Source organism: Lactuca virosa, chromosome 3 (genome assembly GCF_052849685.1).
Source record: "Lactuca virosa cultivar CGN04683 chromosome 3, Lactuca_virosa_CGN04683_v6, whole genome shotgun sequence".
Classification (NCBI taxonomy): domain Eukaryota; kingdom Viridiplantae; phylum Streptophyta; class Magnoliopsida; order Asterales; family Asteraceae; genus Lactuca; species Lactuca virosa.
The window spans coordinates 240508859-240532084 of NC_136428.1; the positions used below are offsets into that span (position 1 = coordinate 240508859).

The following is a 23226-nucleotide window of genomic DNA, read 5'->3' on the forward strand; positions in this document are numbered from 1 at the left end:
CTGCATTTAGGACTTGTTATGGTCATTACGAATTCCTAGTTATGCCTTTCAGATTAACAATGCACCAAAGATAATCATGGATCTTACGAACCGTGTTTGCGAACCTTGATTGGATAAATTTGTGATTGTATACATCGATGACATACTAATATATTCATAAACTAAGGAAGAACATGGTCAACACTTGCAACTGATCTTAGGACTGCTAATAAAGGAAAAGTTGTATGCCAAATTCTCTAAGTGATAATTCTATATTAGAAATGTACATTTCCTAAGGGTCGAGGCAGCTACAGCTATGGTACATTTAGCAGAGTTGAGGACTCTTGATCTGCGGTCTCAGATTAATGACATTGTTGATCTACTCGACACTACTGTTCATATGTGGTAGATTAGTCATGAGTAGGGTTGCTCGTGGGTGATGGGTTAGGGGTTTTTGGAAAAGCAGACAAGTTTATACATCCTTGTCGACTTCATTTGGGCATAGTGAATTGTAGATTTCTAATTATAAAATTTTCCATCCCATAACCCACCACATATTTTTAGGAAGTCTTTTGGTTAGGGTAGTATGAAATGTAATTCGAAACAAATGAAATATATATATGATGATATGTTTTGAAAAATCATTTATGTTTTAAATTTACACTCTTGTAAATTGTTTTATTTCGGGATTTTATTGAGTATTTAATATTAGTCAGGGCATTATACTTGGATTTTATTAAGTATCGTATATTACTCAGAGTGATTGAGGAAGATATTCCAAAGACTGCATTTAGGACTTGTTATGGTCATTACGAATTCCTAGTTATTACTTTCAGATTAACCAATGCACCAAAGGTAATCATGGATCTTACGAACCGTGTTTGCGAACCTTACTTGGATAAATTTGTGATTGTATTCATCGATGACATACTAATATATTCATAAGCCAAGGAAGAACATGGTCAACACTTGCAACTGATCTTAGGACTGCTAATAAAGGAAATGTTGTATGCCAAATTCTCTAAGTGTAAATTTTAGATTAGAAATGTACATTTCCTAAGGCATGTGGTTAGTAATAAAGGAATTTACGTAAATCCCTCTAAGATAGATGAAATTAAGGATTAGGAAGCAAGAAAGAATCCAACAGAGGTGCGTTAATTCTTATGGATCATAGGTTATTATCGAAGATTCATAGAGAATTTCTCCAAAATAGTCAAGCCTCTCACAACGTTAACTCAGAAATATAATAAAGACTGGGAACATGAACAATAGTTTGCATTTCAAAAATAGAAGAAAATGCTTTGTAGTGCACCAATCCTATCCCTCCCATAAGGAATAAAGGGGTTTTTTTGTGAACGGTGACGCTTCATATCAAGGATTAATATGTGTGTTAATACAAAGGAACAAAGTTATTGCTTATGCTTCTAGGCAGCTCAAAGTGCATGAAAATAACTACACTACCCACGATCTTGAGTTGGGAGCTGAGGTATTCAAACTAAAGATATGGAGACACTATCTTTATGGTACAGATACACAATATTCACAGATCACAAAAGTCTTCATTATATCATCGACGAGAAAGAATTCAATATGAGACAATGAAGATGGATGGAGCTGCAGAATGACTACGAATGTGAAATTTGTTATCATCCTGTCAAAGAAAATATGGTAGCAGATGCTTTAAGCCGGATGGAAAGAACCAAACCTAAAAGGGTTCGAGCTCTAACAATGAAAATTTAGTCAAACCTTAGCGTACGAATTCGAGATGCACAAATCGAAGCTCTGAAAGAAGAGAAGGTTGAAAACGAACTCCTACGAGGTATGGATAAGCAATTCGAGCTTAGGGATGATGGGACCCGATACTTTATGAATCAGATTTATACGTCGATTTTTAGTGTTCTAAGAAGGTTAGTCATGGATGAAGCACATAGATATAAATACTCCATCTTTCCTGGTTCTGACAAGATGTATCTATATCTGAAAAGATTCTATTGGTGGCCCAATATGAAAGCAAAAATTGCCACATATGTAAATAAATGTTTGGCTTGTGCAAAAGTCAAGGTTGAATATTAGAAACCATCGGAATTGCTACAGCAGCCAGAATTGCCCGAGTGGAAATGGGAATAAATAGCTATGGATTTCATAATGAAGTTACCTAAAATTTCAAGCGATTATGACACTATAAGGGTAGTGGTCGACCAATTGACCAAGTCTGCTCACTTCTTACCAATCAAATGGACGGATAAAATGGAGAAGTTGACTATAAATTATCTTAAGGATATTTTCAAGATGCATGGTGTGCCCATATCTATTATATCTGATAGAGATAATAGATTAACCTCAATATTTCATTGTAGAAGTCCTTAGGAACATGTTTGGATATGAAAATGACTTATCATCCATAAACTAATGCTTAGAGTTAAAGGACCATACAGACTTTAGAAGACATGCTCCGAACTTGTGTGATAGACTTTGGAATATCGTGGGATACTCCTCTACCTTTAGTTGAATTTCATATAATAATAGTTATCACAGTTGCATCAAGGCCACACCATTTGTAACGTTTCACCGGCACAAGTGTCGATCGCCAGTATGTTGGGCAGAAATAGGAGATACCCAACTAGCAAATAAGTATGCGAGAGACTCGCTACTTACTCTTCTTTAAATAAACACAAAACAACTAAACGATTGTCAAGATTCGGGACATAATAAAGGTCGTACGTGACCATCAAAAAAAGTTACACTAACCATCGACGAAAGCCTTTGGAATTTCAGGTAGGAGATCACATGATGTTAAAAGTATCTACTTGGAAAGGATTGATACGGTTTGGAAAGCAAGGCAGGAGAAACCCGCGATATATAGGACCATTTGAATGTATAAATAAAATTGCTCTTGTAGCGTATAGACTTTAGTTTCCTCAAGAACTCAAGAATGTACATGTTACCTTTCATGTATCAAATCTTAAGAAGTGTTTGTCCAATAACACACTTACCATTCCTTTCGATGAAATCCAGGTCGATTCTAAACTCCATTTCGTGGAATAACCTGTGGGAATCATGGATCGAAAAGTCAAGAGATTAAAAAAAATTTGTATTCCTATGGAAAAGGTACGATGGAACTCAAGGCGAGGAATTGAGTTTACCTAGGAAAGGGAGGATTAGATGAAGATCAAGTACCCTCAACTTTTTATTAATTTTGTCGTAGATAACAGTACAAAGTTAAAATTTTCAGACGAAATTCTCTTAACAGGGGGTGAATGCGACAACTTTAGATATTAGGTCCTCATTAAACGAATAGTGTTAACCTAATCAATGTTTTAATATACCTAATGTGTAATAAAGTTGTGGTTTTTTTTGTTTATAGGGTATTATACTTTGAAATACATCCAAAATTTCAATCAAGTCTTGGATTGATATGAATCCATAATAAACGAACAGTTTTAGTATACATAAGGAATGGGTTAATGCACATGTTTGAAAGAGATATAAATATTACACATTATTAAGTGGTATCAGTTGGCTCATCACCTAGTTCATGAAAATTTGGACACAAAGAACGTCAAAAACAGAGTTCGTATGCAAAAGATACAGCTGTTTTAAGAATGTGTACAACCGGATAATAGCTCACTACTTGATAGGTGTCAAAACTCGACCTTAAATGAAAAACAAGACATTTTAGGAAATGAATTTTTATTTCGAATCAATTTTTCTATGAGTCTCATTCAGTTTAGGAAATTATCATGTTCCCAACTTTTTATGCCCAAAAATACCCCGGGTTATTTACTATATGGTTGAACGACTAAGGTTCACCTTCTTCCCTAAGTAATCTTTATACGATCTGTAGAATCATTTTTGGGTTTTGTATAGAAAACTTAGTTATATATTATGAATCAGGTTTTTATGTATTATTTGATTCAAGAGCTAACGTTTTCACCATGCGTCATATCGACTCTTTTACGCAGTGAAACTTCGCGGCTATAAACGGATAATATCTGAAAAATACTTTCAAACACTTAGTAACGATAGCTACGCTATTTCTTCGCGAATAAAATAGAACCGTTTTTCTTAGAAAAATGAGTAATATTTGATTTAATTAACGAAAACTTCGTCACTCGAAATTTCCCGAAACGTCTGTCGCCTGTTCGGATAAGCTTGAAAGTTAGATTGATTTCGGACCGTTAGATCGAAACTAATTCGGACCGTAGGATCAAGAATTAGTTTTCTATATAAAAGGAGGTCCCTTCCCTTACAATCTCACGCCTTTCTCTCCCTCTCTCTCCCTAGCTGTATTTCTATCTCTCTCTCTCTCTCTCTCTCTCTCTCTCTCTCTCTCTCTCTCTCTTTTGGGTTCCGATCGTCAACGACCACCGTGAGCCGCCTTCCTCCGCCGAGCCGGAGCTCCGAGAACTATCGAAAAGGGAGGTTTACGCCCTTCCTTCTCTGATCCAACTACCAACAAACCTCCATACGACTAGCCTCCAACAAGCTCCTAGAATTTTTCGACTACTTTTCTAGTTTGATTCTGGTCAAGCACTATTCACACCAATCAAGGGCACTATTCACCGGTCAAAATTACTATTTATCAGGCTGTGAAACTGCCAAATTCTAGAAAATCATATTCTCTTCGGTTTTTCACATACGCTTCAACCAAGTGAGTGTCACGGTCCCATTTAAAATCTTTTATCATTTTTTTGTGGGGGGGGGGGGGGGTACATCCAATAACTGTATTTTTTCTATTAGATTTATAGAAATGTTATTAAAACTATGTCGGGAATATGTTAAACAAGTAATATTGTAGGTTTGTATTGTAGTAATATTGTGGAACCTCGGACTAAGGAATGTTTTGCAGTATTGTGCATTACTGTGGGAATAATAACCAAAAACTTGTTATTAAAGTTAGGGTTATTAATATACTTCAAATTTATGTGATCCTTCTGTTCATAAAACTAAGTATCGCTATACATAAAAAGACATATGTCTTATAACCGTTAATTCCTAAGGAGCGGGAAAATTATGTACAGATCTATACGGGTTAACACCCCTATCTACGATTTCTAGCTACAACCTTGACGATCGAGTCACACTGGGTGATAATTGTCTTATTACTACATTGGCGCCCTGATAAAGCGTTGGGAGAAGCATATCAGTCTGAACTAGCTCAGTTATGGCAATAACAGTGAATATAATATGTATAGGAAACTTGAAATACCTCTAACATATAAGGAATATAGAAAACTTGAAATGTCTATAAGGAATATCTTTTTATCGAGAACTTAGTTATGAAAAGTCAGGATAATAAAGGTACATGAGATATTAAATATGAAACTATCTACATATCTAAATAGTGCTCTCCGTTCTCAAAAAGTACATATCAACTCTAATATAACTATATTTTAGTAAGAATTTATGTTTTGATTCAGCTATTACAAACCTGTGAACTCACCAACTCTTTAGTTGGCACTTCATCAAAACGCATGTATTCTCATGAGGTTAGACTATTGGAAGATATACTACAAGGATGATCATGGGATTGCAGTTGTCTTTTATATTTTAGTATTTCCATTATTGCCTATCTAATAAGGCTCGTTTTGTACCATTCATTGTCTGGTACCCTAGACTAGGGATATTGCAACCTACTTCTTTCAATGAATGAAAGTATTTGTTTACTACATTATTGTTGTATGTTTAATATATGCTTATTAATGTGATCCATGATGTCATCTCACCGCTCGGTGTTTCCGCCATCGGCTGGGGGTGTGGCAATTTTTTTTTCCTGCTTGTTGCCTCTTTCTTCACGGAGTATAGTGGTGACACGTCACAAAGCAGGGGGTTCAGGATCTGGTTCGGGGCACGGGCACTGAACTAATTGATGAAGGATTATGCACGTTCATTCCATTAGAGATTACCAGAGGCAACCTTGATTTTGTTGGGTTTTAAGCACTATAACACTCCTATGGTGCACATGCAACCCTAGAGGCTTTGGATCTATGTTTTCTCTAATTATACATGCATTTTCGATTTTCCAAAGCATACATCCTAACTAGCATACAATGGAGGATATACAATATAAAACTCATACTTAGATGAATAACTCTTGATGTAGTTGTAGTTCTTGGCCTTAGAAAGCTTTAGCACCTCAAGTGTGATGCCTCTAATATGTCACAAACACCAAATGCAAGAGGAGACTTGAGAGAATAAGCTGGTTAGCAAAAAAATCAATATCACTCTCTTAGAATGAATGGTGTCACCGATTTTGGCTCTAGGGTGTGATTTTATAGTGTTACAAATGCTAGGGTTACATCCATGAAAACCCTAATGCACCATGACCTTTCATATTACTTAGGCTTCATGGGTTAGACCCCCATGGACTATTCATAGACTATCACATTGGTTTAGCCCATCCTAATTAACCATGGATCATTGGCCCACACTATAAGAATCATTTATTTACTTAATCAGTCCCTGTATATTTAATTAGTCTCTTTGGATCATTAAATTAATTCCAAATTAATTCTTGAACAATACTAATTAGATAATATGATTTCTCAATTAATATATTATACTTATAATATATTAATAAATTACAAATAGCCTTATTCTCAAAATTCCATTCTATCAAATTGCACTGGTGAAGGAAACCTAAAAGGACCATGCTACAATCGGGTCAAGTACATCCTATTTATAGTTATGGGCTTAGACACCTAATCCAATAGTCTCGCACTTGGATAAGTCTAATAACTATAACTGCCAATGTAACTTCAGGATCCGATTAGCAATCGTAGCTTTCCAAAGCCGATGTCGAACTCTGACCTAGTCAGTGACGCGTTCTTTAGATAAGGGATCATATATTCCTCTGTTCTTCAAGATATCATGCTGACAAATACATGGAACATAGTCATACTTATTGTCCTGCAGTTTGTTTCCCGATTTCCGATTTGTCTGACATAGAACATAATTGAACACATCAATTTAGTTCTGACCGGGTCCGGCACATAAGTCAAAACAAAATCATCGAGGGGCCCAAGATATCACTTTTAATCCTCTTAGGATAAAAAAAACAGATAAACTTCGACATTATATGCTTGTACTAACTATACTCATTAAATCATGCACAACGATACGTTTTATAACATCAAGTTACTGATGCGTTTTCGTATCATCAATGCACAACTAACTCGTAGTCAACAACTCATATATCTGTGTTTGAATACTATATGATATTATCGTCTCACAATCACTCGTGATAAATTCCATGAAGTGATTCAGGTGAGCGTGGGTTTAATCCAATACTCAAATCTTATTTCAGGAGCACTCATGAACGTTGTAGCATACTTTTGCTATGTCTAACACCTTAGACAATCTACATGCCAAATTCATGACAGTCTAACCTCATAACCTACTTCCAAAGTATGATCGACTGTGGATAGTTTGAATAATCTTATTATTTTGGAAGTCAAAACATGCAAAAGTGAAACAATAGTAAATAATTGACACAAGACAGTAACTTTACTTATAAATAAAACTCCTTTTATTCAATCATCAAATGTCAATTACAATTTAGCTATTACAAGTTTCTAAATATTTATCTAATCACTAAAACTAATCTCGTCTGTTAGCCCGATTCCGCAAGTGCTTAACCCTACTCAGTCCCTTCGTGAGGGGATGTACTGGGTTGTCCTCTGACGATATCCTCTTCACAACGACGTGTCCTTCTTCTAATTGATGTCTTATGAAGTGGTACTTTCTGTCGATATACCTGGATCTTCCATGATCTCTCGGTTCCTTGGTTAAGGCCACCACCCCTTCATTATCGCAGAAAATCTCCATAGGCTCCTTTATGGATGACACAACTCCAAGGTCTCTGATGAAGTTCTTCAACCATATCGCCTCTTTTTATGCTTCGCTCATGGATATGTACTCTGATTCACACGTTGAATCAACCACAGTCTCCTGCTTGGAACTTTTCCATGTTACTGCTCCTCCATTTAGGGTAAACACCCAGCCCGACTGAGAGCGCAAATTATCTCCGTCGGTCTGAAAATCGGCGTCACAATACCCTGTCACTCTCAATTCATCATTCCTACCGAGGTTAAGGAGCCAGTCCTTAGTCCTCCGCAGGTACTTAGAATGTTCTTTACTACAGTCCAGTGAGCTTTACCAGGATTCCCTTGATATCTACTGACCATGCTCAAAGCAAAGGCCACATCAGGGCGAGTACAAGTCATAGCATACATGATCGAGCAACCGCGGAAACATATGGTACTCGACTCATCTCTGCTATCTCAGCCTCTGTACTCAGACTCTAAGACTTACTCAGTTTGGTATTGCTTTGGATAGGTAAGTCACCTTTCTTGGAGTTCTCCATGCTGAAACGCTTCAACACCTTGTCCAAGTAGGTACTTTGACTAAGTCTTATTAGTCTTTTACTCCTGTCTCTCATTATCCTTATCGCTAGAATATAGGCAGCTTCTCCAAGGTCCTTCATAGCGAAACACTTCCCAAGCCAGGACTTAACCTCCTCCATGGTTGGAATGTCGTTTCCTATGAGTAGTATGTCATCCACATACTGATGGGTTTTGCGCATTCTAACACTCCTAAGTGTACATGCAACCCTAAATACCTTGGATCTATGTTTTCTCTATTATACATGCAATTATGAACTTTCCAAGGTATTACCCTATATAGCATACAATACTTGATACTTGGGTAATCAAATGGATAGAATACATACCTTTGTTTGATGTAGCTTGTCTCCATGAAGCTTGAGTGCCTAGTGCCCCAAGTGTGACACCTCAAATGGTTCACACAACACCAAATGCACATGGAATGACTTGAGAGAAATGGAACACTCCTTGAAATCGTCTAGCCCTCATATTCACACATTAGTGCACGATTTCTTGAGCCATGGGATTCTTTTATATGGTGGCTATTAGGGTTACACCATGTAACTCATAACTTTACCCATTCCTTATGCTCCATGGATTTTAACCTCCATGGAGTATCCATGGGTCACCCCATGGACTTAGTCCAACATAAGAAATCTTGGATCACAAGCCCACATATATAAGAATGAATGATTTACACAATCAACCCATATATTTAATTAGTCTCCTTTTGATCACTTAATTAATTCCAAATTAATTCTTGATCAATACTAATTAAATAACCTTATTAATATATTAGAACTTATAATATATTAACCAACCTTAAGTGTTATTTCTCTCATTATAGTCTATCCAAATGCATGATGCCATGCAACCAAAATAGACCATGCCGGGTCAGGTCAAGTCTTACCAATTATAGTTATGGACTTAGACATTAATCCAACAGTCTCCCACTTGGATAAGTCTAAAACTATTATTGCGTATGACTTCAGGAACCGATCAACAATCGTAGCTCTCAAAAGCTTCTGTCGAACTCTGACCTTGTCGATGAACTCTGACCTTTGTCAATGACTTGTCCATTAGATAAGGGATCATATATTCCTCCATTCTAGATATCATATGGACTGAGACATGGATTATCAATCATTCTCTATGTCCATTTGTTGTTTCCCGATTTCCGATTCATGATGACTGACTGATTGAACAAATCAAATCAGTCCTGGCTTGGCCAAGCACTCACATGTATCATCTTTAAATCATCGAGGGGCCCACATATATCGCTTTTATCCCGAAGGTAAAAGGAATGGATAAACTTCGACTCATATGGCTTGTTCTACTACTTGTTGAATCATACACAAAGGCACGTTTTATAACATCGAGTTACCGAATGCGTTTTCGTGCAATCAATGTACAACCAACTCATAGTAACAACTCATATCTCTAGGTTTGAAGAATATAAGATATTATCGTCTCATGTTCACTCGTGATAAAATCCATGAAGTGATTCAAATGAGCGCGGGTTGAATCCAATACTCAGAACTTATGAGCACTCATGAGTGTTGTAGCACCACTTTGTCCACCAACTTGGACCTCTACAAACCAACCCATGACAGTCTTGATTCATATGTACTTCCAACATATGACCGACTGTGGATGGTTTGAATAACTTAATCATTCAGGAAGAGCGACTTAGTTATTCTGGAAGTCAAAACATGCAAAGTGAAACACAAGAATAAATGAATCAAATATGGTATCAAACCCTATGAATATAAATAAACACTTTTATTTATCACCATACTAATTACTCATTATTCATTGTTTCGGTTTTATCAACTTTATACTTGAATTAAAAACACTAGTTGTCCCATGCACCAAGCATGTACACTATGTTTTTCTTAAACAATAGCTTTGCCATACACCAAGTATGCACTCTATGTTTGTCTATGATCCTTACTTTGTGAAATAAACCAATTGAACATAATTTTAATGATTCTAATTTCACACTCCCAAATCCTTATCGAAAAATGTGAAAATTTCAAATTCCTATCATTTATCGAAATCTGTTTAGATTTTAAACTTATATGCACTGACCCTCCTGTAATGAATATGTACAAAGTCACAAAGACTTGTCAACAGTCATTATAAGGTATTCCAATGGAGATCAACTCCATGGAAACTAAGTCTCATATTCAAAGTACATTGCTTTGGACATGCTTCTTGCATTAAGTTTTCTAATCTTACACAGATAACTTCCACCTATGGAGACAACTCCATATTCTCATTTTGACTATCACTTCTGAATAAGAGATGCCTCTTTTCAGAATATGTCAATATGGTCCTTCCAAAATTAGCACTATACTTCCAACTGTCCCTGAGCAACCAATCTTTGGTAAACCTCAGATTGTCCTCGACAATTGCTTAATCATTTTAGTCATATCCAATTCTAGACCTTTTCCCTTCTTAATGCCTCTGGGCATTTGGAAAAATTTAGAAATGACAAATATTATAGCACATGCAATCGATCCTGTACCCAAAGCAAATGGTACACGATTCATGATGTCTCACATAAAGACATGATTCTAGACCAGTCTTTTGCTACAATATTTTTATTTGCCATGTTTTCAAAATTTGACTATGAAGAGGGATGTCGTAATCATAATCGAATTTTGAGAACGCAATATATAGAATTTCCTTAAGTTGAACCAATCCAACATGAAATTCATATATATATATTCTTGACTAAGGATGATTAAGGTCTCAATCTAAGCCTTTATAACTGAAATGAAGTATATCCTCTCCCTTAATTATAGCAAAACAACTTTTTCAATCCCTGCAGCCTCACGAATTGAAACTTTTGTTTTCTATAATTAACATTGCTAACTTGCAACACTAACAATAATTATCATGCTCCCACTAACATGATGATTATTAGCATAACACTTATGCTCCCACTAGCTTTGACATGTACTTAGAAATCAGCTGGACTTCTAGAAATCAATACTTTATTGACTTCCTTACCTAAGTTCAGATTTCTGATACGAGATGCCGTGATAAAACTTTATCAAAATCATACACCTTTCCTTAGATAGCATGTATGTGTGTCTAAACAATTTCAGAACTATGAAAAGGGATGCCGTAATCATAGTCTCAATTGTTTAGACCTTTTGCCATCTGCTTCAAATCTACTTGGTGGAAGTGTTTCCTCACCATCATTTTCATGAATCGGAGAGAAACCTTATGACCCTTAGATTTTATGGTGTATGTGTTCTTATCCATGTGAATCGTCAAAACCATAGTCACAAGACAAGGATAATGACAAATCCAAACTCATATGGACTGAACTTATGCAATCTTAACTTCTTGCCACCTGGCAGTACAGGGCCTGCCATTGCTTCCAAGTTGTTATGCAACCAATTGAGAACTTTCAGAACTCCTATGCAAAGTCAACTTTAACTGGAATGGGCACAGAATATGTCAACATGATATGTTATAAACCTCAAGTCGTGTGCTAGTGAAGAACCTCAGGTTTTATTCTTGATTAGTTCTTGAAATTCTTTTTAGGATCTTTAAGACTCCCACTGTCCTCTTGACATATAAGACTATCTTGCCAAATATTCAAGAGATAGTGCGGATTCTTTATCAAGACAAACACTTCACACAATTGGCCTTAGTTGGTCTTTGTTTAATCCAAAACATCACAACTTACCAACTTCAAATGTACAAGAGTAGGACACTTTTACTCTTACATTTGACAAGTGTTATAAACCTTTCTTTAAGATATGTCACTCAACTTATAGTCTTGGAGTATGACTCTAAGACTTGTTTTGAAACGAAGTATGACTCATCTTCTTGATTTAACCATTTCAACAATTCATGACTCCTCTTCTTAGTCATAAGAATGCACTAAGATGTCCTTAGAAGACCAATTATGATGTGGTTCTTTAATCATTAAGATGATCACAAAACATGATACTAAAGTACTCTCCCATATTTTCAGATTTGAGAAACTTTTATCTGTCTGCCTAATTTGATTCTTCCCATTCGTTCTGCCATACATTGAGACTTTTCCAAATTTTCAGAATTATACTTAAACTTGTAAGTATAACCATATTTACTAAAATTTAGTAAATCATGACGAATAGTCTTAACGAGGTTTGTGGTGGACTTGACCAGTGCACAAGAATGTGTACTCGATCCCTTTAGTCCTTAACTTGACTCACACATCCATGTGAACAAGTCTTAATTTTCCAATGCTTGAAAGTTCTCATTCATCATACTATTCAACTTGCATGATACCAAGTTTCTATCCAACCGAAGCCTTGGGAATGAGAATCTTTCCTTATTTGGTAAATTATGACACTACCACAAACGAAAGAATCAAGTCCATTTTTTTTTCAAATATTGATATCAGTGGAATCATTTAAACAACCATTTTTCACAAATGCCACTTGTAAGGATATTTAAAATAAATATAAAATTAAAAACTTTTATTTTATTTCAAAACTTTGCGGAAAAAACTTATCCTTATAGTGCAAATGCATACGGAAAAACTTGTTGTTATCTATTCCTAAGCAATATATCATAACTCCTAAGTAGCAGCTTCAAAATTCTGATGCGATCGAAATCCACCTACGCGATCAGAATCAGCATATACTTCCTTTAAGCTTTCTCTCTATTCTTTGATTCTTAAAACATCAACATGTGACCCAGTCACATCATGTAATGAGGATCTTAGAATAGAAACTTAACAGAGTTAGATAATGGGCTCTACCTGAAGTAGAGTCAGACTTATTGACTTTAACATCCTTAGGTAAACTTGGCAGCTTTGCAATCAACGCCCCTTCCTTTGGCAAAATAAACATATGGACCCTTTGGTAATGGGACTATCTCAGACTTAGCCTTTCTCCTTACCATTTGGTCAACCGGGTTGACTATGGCCAATCCCTTTCCATTGGGAAGAGAATGCTTTTTCTGGATTTCCAGTGTCACCATTCTCACTGTCCATAAAGTTTTTGGGAAGTTGATCTTCTAAACAAATTTGCTTTACTATCGTTCCAAATCATTGCTAATTCAGCAGCACCAAGCAAATAGATATGATCATTAAGGTTCATGTCATAGTCTGTTTCATAGTAGTCCCAAAGGAACTCACTATTTGACTTAGAAAGTGATGGAACATCCAACTTTCTCAAGACTTTGACACCCAACTCTCCCAGCTTGTCAATATGTGACTTCATCTCTAAAATGTGATCACACATAGACCTTGCTTTCCATTAGGGCTTGAGTGACCTTGAACTTGTGGGTTAGGGAGAATAATTGGAGGAGGCGGAGGAAGTAAAGTTCCAAGAGATTTGGGAAGATCATAGATGTTTGAACTAGACATCTTTTGGGAGATATTCAAGATAGTTGATCTAAAGTCCTTAATATAACACCCAATATGAAATATTAAGGCTAGGATCCAACAACCTATTTATAACTGGAAGAGGGATGCCGTAATCCGAGTTATAAAATAGTTGAAGGTAGGTAAATGACGATTTACCAATTTCCACCATGAAAAACGAAATAATGTAATTAGGTTTTTAATTGGATTTGAAACTCCTAGATCTTTTGAGATTCATTGAACTTTTCAATGGCATGTTTCAATCTCGAGTGTGCCCTTCAGGTTTTGTGACTGGGATGCCGAGGATCACAAAACAAGGTGTAAAGTAACCATGCAAATATACTTGGTACCCTTAATATTTACCCCTCAATCGATGTGCCGGTTAACCACACGAGCTCCACCGATACTATGATAATATTAAGTTACCCTTTGCCTACTTTGTTAAATCCAGGTTAGTGTGCCGGTTAACCACACACGCTCCACTAACGGTTTAAACAAAGTGCAAAGTGTAATTTCATGGATTAGCACCTTATTCACATTTTCCTAAGTAACTAAGATTGGGAATTTATAAAAAGTTTAGTTACTTAGTATTTATCATTAATACTTTTAATGAAGGGAGAATTATAGTCCTTGTCCTACCCGTTCGGCTAACGACCCTCCACCAGTCAAGGAAGCGGTGGGTGAGAGTGGACACCCATTAAACTGCCATTTTATAGGCAGTAACCTTATACCCCCCTTATAGACCGGCTTCGTGAATGAGGCCTACTAACGGTAAGACTGACTTGCTCTTATACATATATTTATTATTAACTTATAATACTATAAAGTATAAGGGTTGAATTTTAATTTTTAAAATTCTAAGGGCTAACTTGGAATTAAAGTATTCATGGGGAAAACTTTACAAATTCCAAAACTTGAGGGCAAGTTTTGAAAATATTCAAAACTAATTAATTCCATAACTTATGTGTTTAAAGTAGTTTTAATTAAAAAAAAAACTCTTCAAGTTCCATAACTTGAGGACAAGTTATGGAAGACTTTAAACTAATAAAAGAATGTAACTTTTCTTCATTTTTGTAACTTATGGAACTAATTAAGGTTACACATTTTATCATTTAATGAAGTGACTCTTGAACCTCCATAACTTGAGGACAAGTTATGGAGTCATAAAACCATTTAATGAGGACAAGATTCTTCATTTTTGTAACCATTGCCAACTTTTTACGAGTTTTATGAAACTTAAATGTGACTTTTCATATAACTTGAGGACAAGTTACAAAAACACGTTTTAGAATCAACTCTTAGATTAAAATGGATTGAAAACACATAATCAATTAACTTTTCTATTAATCTAATAAACTCATATGAACAAAGATAATTCACATCAATTTTTTTTTCAAGTAATTAGCATAACTTTTAAACTAATACAATTCGATTTTTCAGCTAATTTTGCAAGTATAATAAGAAAACAAGCCTTGTCTCTGATACCACTGATGGGTTTTGCGCATTCTAACACTCCTAAGTGTACATGCAACCCTAAATACCTTGGATCTATGTTTTCTCTGTTATACATGCAATTATGAACTTTCCAAGGTATTACCCTATCTAGCATACAATACTTGATACTTGGGTAATCAAATGGATAGAATACATACCTTTGTTTGATGTAGCTTGTCTCCATGAAGCTTGAGTGCGTAGTGCCCCAAGTGTGACACCTCAAATGGTTCACACAACACCAAATGCACATGGAATGACTTGAGAGAAATGGAACACTCCTTGAAATCGTCTAGCCCTCATATTCACACATTAGTGCACGATTTCTTGAGCCATGGGATTCTTTTATATGGTGGCTATTAGGGTTACACCATGTAACTCATAACTTTACCCATTCCTTATGCTCCATGGATTTTAACCTCCATGGAGTATCCATGGGTCACCCCATGGACTTAGTCCAACATAAGAAATCTTGGATCACAAGCCCACATATATAAGAATGAATGATTTACACAATCAACCCATATATTTAATTAGTCTCCTTTTGATCACTTAATTAATTCCAAATTAATTCTTGATCAATACTAATTAAATAACCTTATTAATATATTAAAACTTATAATATATTAACCAACCTTAAGTGTTATTTCTCTCATTATAGTCTATCCAAATGCATGATTCCATGCAACCCAAATGGACCATGCCGGGTCGGGTCAAGTCTTACCAATTATAGTTATGGACTTAGGCATTAATCCAACACATACAACACCAGAAAGCTTACTATACTCCCACTAGCTTTGACATATACACATGACTCATCCTCGCTTCTCGAAAATCCAAGCTCTTTGACTTTCTCATCGAAACAAAGATTCCATCTGCGAGATGCTTGTTTCAATCCATAGATGGATTTCTCAAGCTTACACACTCTATTAGGGTACTTTTCATTGACAAAACCCTCTGGCTAACACATGTAAACATCTTCAGCCAACTTTCCATTAAGGAAAGCGGTTTTGACATCCATTTGCCATATTTCATAGTCATGAAATGCGACTATGGCTAACATAACCCTTATAGATTTAATCTTTGCTACTGGTGAGAAGGTCTCATCATAGTTAACTCCCTGAGTTTGAGTAAAGCCCTTCGCAACCATTCACACCTTATATGTGTGTACTTTCTCATCCATGTTGGTCTTCTTCTTGAAGATCCATTTGCACCCGACTGTCTTGCGACCGGATACATTGTCAACCAAGTTCCAAACTTGATTGTCATACATGGACTAAATCTCGTTGTCCATTGCCTCTTTTCAGTTAGCAGACTCGGGGCCTGCCATGGCTTCCTTTTAGTTAGATGGTTCAACCAAATTTACCAGTGTGCTATCACTGATAAACGTATCACCTTCAGTACTAATATGAAAGCCATAAAACTCATGTGCCATCCTAACTCGAGAGGAACGTCGAAGATGTAATGACTCGTCAATAGATTGAACAGGAGTTTCCTCCTCGGGTTGAGTGCCAGTGTATGAGGTTCCTTCATTACTTAACTCTTGAAGCTCTTCAAGGTCAATTTCCCTCCCACTTTCCTCTTGGCATATGAGTTCTCTCTCTCGGAAAACTCCTCTCCTCGCAACAAAGACAACATTGTCACTCGGTCTGTAGAAGATATATCCAAAGGATTTCTGTGGGTAGCCGATGAAAATACATCGCTCACTATGAGGTTCAAGTTTGTCATGAGTCTCTCGTCTTACGAAAGCCTCGTAACCCCAAACCTTGATGTGATCTAACGAGGTAACCTTCCCTGTCCACATCTCCTGAGGTGTTTTGGCAACCTTCTTAGTAGGGTCTAGATTAAGGATATGGGCGGCAGTCTCTAAGGCATACCCCCAGAATAAGATAGGTAACGAAGCTCGACTCATCATGGAACGAACCATATCCAACAAGGTTCGGTTGCGCTTCTCAGCCACACCATTCAACTGCGGTGTCCTAGGTGGCATCACCTGTGAAACAATTCCATATTCCTTAAGATAGTCTAGGAACTCGATACTAAGATACTCTCCTCCTCAATCGGATCGCAACATCTTTATCTTACTGCCCAATTAGTTCTCCACTTCTTGCTTAAACTCTTTTAACTTTTCAAAAGTTTATGACTTATGCTTGATTAAGTAAATATACCCATATCTACTATAATCATCAGTAAAAGTCACATAGAAGCGGTTAGCATCCCTTGTGGCGGTTCTGAAGGGTCCACACACATCTGTGTGTATGAGATCCAACAAACCCTCACCCCTTTCACAAGTACCAGTGAACGGTGACTTGGAAATCTTCCCAAGTAAACAAGATTTGTAAGTGTCATCCGATTTCAAGTCGAATGACTCCAAGACTCCAGCCTTTTCGAGTTAGCCTATGCGCTTCTTGTTGACATGTCCAAGACGACAATGCCACAAGCATACTTTGTCCAAAACATTGGACGAATCAATATTAAACACATTTTTTCCTAGGTTATCTACAACCATCACAGTTTCATATATACCATTACAAGGTAATGCTTCAAAATAAAAAATACCATTATAATAAGCATTAATACCACCATTTTCATTATTAAAAGAAAAGCTAAAACCTTGTTTATACAAACTATGAAAGGAAATAATATTTCTCATCATATATGACGAGTAACAACAATTAGTCAAATCAAAATTTAACCCACTACTAAGCAATAAAGAGTAAACTCCAATATTGGTCACATGCGACACTTTCCTATTCCCCATGATCAAGTTTATCTTCCCGTGCTCCACATCCCTACTTCTTTTTAGTCCATGCATATCAGAACAAATGTGAATACCACAACATATATCAATGACCCAAGAATTAGCATGTGATGAGTTATTAGACAGAATAGTGTAAATACCTGCGAAGGTGGGCTTTATCTTCCCATCCTTAATGTCCTGCAAGTATTTTGGGGAGCTTCATTTCCAGTGCCCTTTTTAATGACAATGGAAGCACTCTGTATCCTTAGGATTGGTAGAGGGATTAGCAGAACCAACTTTGGTCCCACTAGTAGAGGATCCATCAAGAGACTTTCCCTTGCGGCTCTTAGAAGGAGCCTTCCTCTTCTTCCCTTTCCCATGTCCAATTACCAGAACAGGGGTAGCAGCAGTAGGAGTAGGTACAACCGACTTTCCTTTCAAGTTGCTTTCTGCAGTTCTTAGAAGGCCTTGAAGGTTGCTAAGAGTGACCTCCTCCTTGTTCATATGATAGGTCATGCGGAACTGATCATAAAAAGAAGGCAACGAATGTAGGATGATGTTAATGGCTAACTCTTCATCGAAGTTCACATTCAACTTCAGCAAGCGGTCCACATATCTCTACATCTTTTGCAAGTGGGCCGTGATGGACTCTCCATCCTTCATCTTGGTTGTGATCATGTAGGCAATGATCTCATACCTCTCCTACCGAGCACTTTGATCGTATCTTTCCACCAAATCTTGGTGCATTTCAAAGGTCCAGAAGTCCTCATAGGACTTTTGAAGCTCAGCAGTCATGGTAGCAATCATTATACATGACATCTTTGTCGCGTCCGTCTCGTGAACCCTATATTCATCGATTTGTTCGGGAGTAGCAGTTTGATCAACAATCTCCTTCAGCTCTTTATCCAGTACATATTCTTTATCCTCATAGCGAAGGGCCATACGAATGTTTCTTATCCAATCGTTGAAGTTTGACCCATCGAAGATAGTTCTCCCAACCAAATTCATGAGGGAGAATGAGCCTGAAGGGATGGATCCTGAAGCATTGTTTGGTATAGACATCTGAAAAGAAAAAGAACAAAGTTTAGATTAGATGAGAATCCTTAATATAACACCCAAATGAAATATTAAGGCTAGGACCCACACAATATTTTACAATTTGGAAGAGGGATGTCGTAATCCAATTGCAAAATATTTGAAGGTTGGTAAATGATGATTTACCAATTTTCACCATGAAAAATGAAATTGATTATTAAGTTTTAATTGGATCGAAATTCCTAAATTCTTTTGAGATTCATTGAACTTTTCGATGGCATGTTTAAAACTCGATTGTGCCCTTCAAGTTTGTGACTGAGATGCCGAGGATCACAAACAAGGTGTGAATAACCATGCAAATGTGCTTGGTACTCTTAATGTTACAAATCATCTAATCAATGTGTCGGTTAACCACACACGCTCCATTGATCTATGATTAACATCAAGCTACCCTTTGCCACCCTTGTCAGTCCCATATTAGTGTGCCGGTTAACCACACACGCTCCACTAACGACTTAACAAGGTGCAAAGTGCAATTTCATAGAATAACACCATATTCACATTTTTCCTAAAGTAACTAAGATTGGGGATTTAATAAAAGTTTAGTTACTTTATAATTATCATTATACTTTTAACGAGAATTAATGTCCTATCCTACTCGTTCGGCTAACAACCCTCCACCAGTCAAGGAAGCGGTGGGTGAGAGTGGACACCCATTAAACTGCCATTTTCTAGGCAGTAACCTTATATCCTCCCTTATAGATCGACTTCGTGAATGAGGCCTACTAACGGTAAGACTGACTAGTCTTATACCATATATATATATATATATATATATATATATATATATATATATATATATATATATATATATATATATATATTTATATATATTATTAAACTTTTAATATTATAATAGTATAAGGGTTAAATTTTAAAATTTTAAAATTCTAAGGTTTGGAATTAAATGTTTCATTAGTGTGACTTTACAAATTTCAAAACTTGAGGGAAAGTTTGGTAACTTTTAAAACTTCTGGTTTCCATAACTTATGAAAACTTATGAGTTATTAATGTTCATGAATGAGACTCTTCACATAACTTGAGGACAAGTTACAAAAACTCGTTTCAAAAACAACTTAGATCAATGTTAGCCAACAAGATTATCATATAATTTAACTATTGATCTAATGTAACTCATAGCAAGGCAATTCATATCAAATAATACAAATAATAACTTATTATCTTAGAATTTGACAATTGTCCTTTAATTAGATGAGGATCATCATTTCCAAATCAGAGAATACATTTTTTATGATTACAAAACAGTTTATGCTAATGATCCTTAACCAATTTCGGCCAAGAACTCGAATTTCTGCAACCATAGCCATCTACTCGACGAGTGCATGAACATGACTCATCGAGTTGCCCTTTTATTGAGTGGACTAGTCGAGTCAGCCAGTGGACTCAGCGAGTTCATCAGTCAGAGGCCATAAAATCGATTGTTTCAGCTTTGAAAATTAACAAGCATCAAATATAACAGAAAACAATCATAGGCTCTGATACCACTGTTGGGTTTTAAGCACTATAACACTCCTGTGGTGCACATCAACCCTAGATGCTTTGGATCTATGTTTTCTCTAATTATACATGCATTTTCGATTTTCCAAAGCATACATCCTAACTAGCATACAATGGAGGATATACAATATAAAACTCATAGTTAGATGAATACCTCTTGATGTAGTTGTAGTTCTTGGCCTTAGAAAGCTTTAGCACCTCAAGTGTGATGCCTCTAATGTGTCACAAACACCAAATGCAAGAGGAGACTTGAGAGAATAAGCTAGTTAGCACAAAATCAATATCACTCTCTTAGAATGAATGGTGTCACCGATTTTGGCTCTAGGGGTGTGCTTTTATAGTGTTACAAATGCTAGGGTTACATCCATGCAAACCCTAATACACCATGACCTTTCATATTACTTAGGCTTCATGGGTTAAACCTCCATGGACTATCCATGGACTATCACATTGGTTTAGCCCATCCTATATAACCATGGATCATTGGCCCACACTATAATTATCATTTATTTACTTAATCAATCCCCGTGTATTTAATTAGTCTCTTTTGATCACTAAATTAATTCCAAATTAATTTTTGACCAGTACTAATTAAATAATATGATTTCTCAATTAATATATTATACTTATAATATATTAATAAATAACAAATAGCCTTATTCTAAAAACTCCATCCTATCAAGTTGCACTGGTGAAGGCAACCCAAAAGGACCATTCTACAATCGGGTCAAGTACATCCTAGTTATAGTTATGGGCATAGACACCTAATCCAACAGATACGACCCCGATGATGTTCGGGTCGATCAATAGGGTATCATGGAGCTGATGGAGGATCACCTTCGAATCTTCAGGGCTGATTTGGTTGCTAGTCATTCGGAGGCCCGCACACTCTCATTCAAGGATTTTAGGGGATGTGGGGCGCCAACTTTCTTTGGGGTTAATGACCCCTTCACAACTAGGTGTTGGATAGCCGACATTAAGTGTGCTCAGATGATGAGCTTCTTCCACAATGGGTCGAAGGTCAGGTTCGCTGCAGGATGTTTAAGGGAGTGAGCCTGAGGTTGATAGGAGGAGGTCGGATATGCTTTGGGAGCTCCGACCATTGAGGCCATGACCTGGCCAAATATTGTGACCTGGTTTCAAGTAGAGTTTGCACCGGCTGTTGAGATGCAACAGTTAGCCAAGGAGTTTCTTAACATGAGGCAGACGACTGAGACTGTGGCGGAGATCACCACCAAGTTCAGAGAAAGGGCATAGTTGGTACCCAGTATGCAGCTGATGAGTAGATGAAGAAGACCCTATACCATGAAATGCTGAGATCTAACATCAGGGAGTTTGTTAGTTTTTCTGCCTACCCGACTCTGGATGATATGATATCTAGGGCGTGTGAATGAGAGATTGATCTGGAGTACATAGGGAATAGGAAGGCAGAGCCTGGGCAGACAGTTGGGGTTTCAGCGAAGAAGCCCAACGGTTTCGACTCTGGATCTAAAGGCAGCAGGGCCGGAGCCGATGTGGCAAATACGATAGGTTGTATGATGGGGTTTTCAGAGTGGGCAGTTCGAGTTGCTACAAGTGTGACAAGACAGGACACTTTAGCAAGGATTATACTGCTACTATCACCACCACATAGACATCAGATCTGATTTGCTTTCATTATAATCAGATGGGCCACAAGAAGCCCAACTACCCAAGTCTAGGATTAGGAGGACCAGTAGTAGCACCTTCTCTAGTAACCCTACGACTTATAGATGGTCACCAGGGCAAGGAAGATGCGCCTATTGTGTGGAGCAGGGCCTTTCATCTGACTACCAAGGAGGCACTTGCTGCACCAGATGTGGTGACGAGTAGGTCTTTTCTCCTTAACTCTTTATTTATGCTGATTTATGTCCGTATGTTTATGTGTTTTGTTTTAGGGTCATTCTTTGTGAACATCATCTATGCTTTGATATTATTTGATTCGGGGGATACTCGATCTATCGTGTCTCTTGCGCTCAACAAGAGGTTTTTTGGAGCTCCAGGTGAGCTGGATCATCCATTAGAGGTTGAGATTGCAGATGGTCGATCTGTCCGGGTATCGAGGGTTCATCGGGATTGTGTTCTAGAGATGTTTAGCGAGCAGTATCCGATCGACTTTGTTCCCATTCCTTTGCGCGGGAAAAAGGTCATAGTAGGGATGGATTGGTTGAGCCCTAATGGGGCGGTGATTGATTGTTAGCATCAGATGGTGCGTGTTCTGACCCTAAGCAGGGGAAAGTTGGTTGTCCATGGAGAGGGCGCTCAGCGCGGGCCGGTCCTATGCTCAGCCGCTAGGGTAAGACGCTATCTTCATCAGGGTTGTTCCGGTTTTTTCGCCGATGTTATGGATTCCTGGGAGAAGGGTAAGGCGTCAGTTGATGATGTGCCAATTGTACGAGAGTACCCGGATGTGTTTCCGGAGGATTTGCGTGGGGTGCCTCCAGAGAGGTAGGTGGAGTTGCGGATTGACTTAGTTCCTAATGCGGCTCTGATAGCCAAAGCACCATATCAGTTAGCTCCACCAGAGATGTAGGAGTTATCTACACAGCTGCAAGAGCTGTTAGATAAGGGACGAGTATTTCACCTTGGTGTGCGCTGATCCTGTTTTTGAAGAAGAAGGATGG

At 37.2% G+C, this 23226-nt stretch overlaps 1 protein-coding gene across 1 annotated transcript; it reads left to right on the forward strand.

Moving 5' to 3' along the window:
- The first annotated feature begins 22250 nt into the window (after nt 1–22250).
- LOC145164479 (uncharacterized) lies at nt 22251–22802 on the forward strand. The gene is made up of 2 exons (XM_079083193.1): nt 22251–22431; nt 22501–22802. The coding sequence occupies exons 1-2, from the start codon at nt 22251–22253 to the stop codon at nt 22800–22802; spliced, it is 483 nt and encodes a 160-aa protein (XP_078939319.1).
- Nucleotides 22803–23226: the final 424 nt, after the last annotated feature.

Excerpts from the sequence above, each read along its gene's own strand:
- LOC145164479 (XM_079083193.1), top strand. The coding sequence starts at position 22,251 with ATGGGCCACAAGAAGCCCAACTACCCAAGTCTAGGATTAGGAGGACCA. Across the intron at positions 22,432-22,500 it reads TGCACCAGATGTGGTGACGA|GGTCATTCTTTGTGAACATC; the intron begins GTAGGTCTTTTC and ends GTTTTGTTTTAG.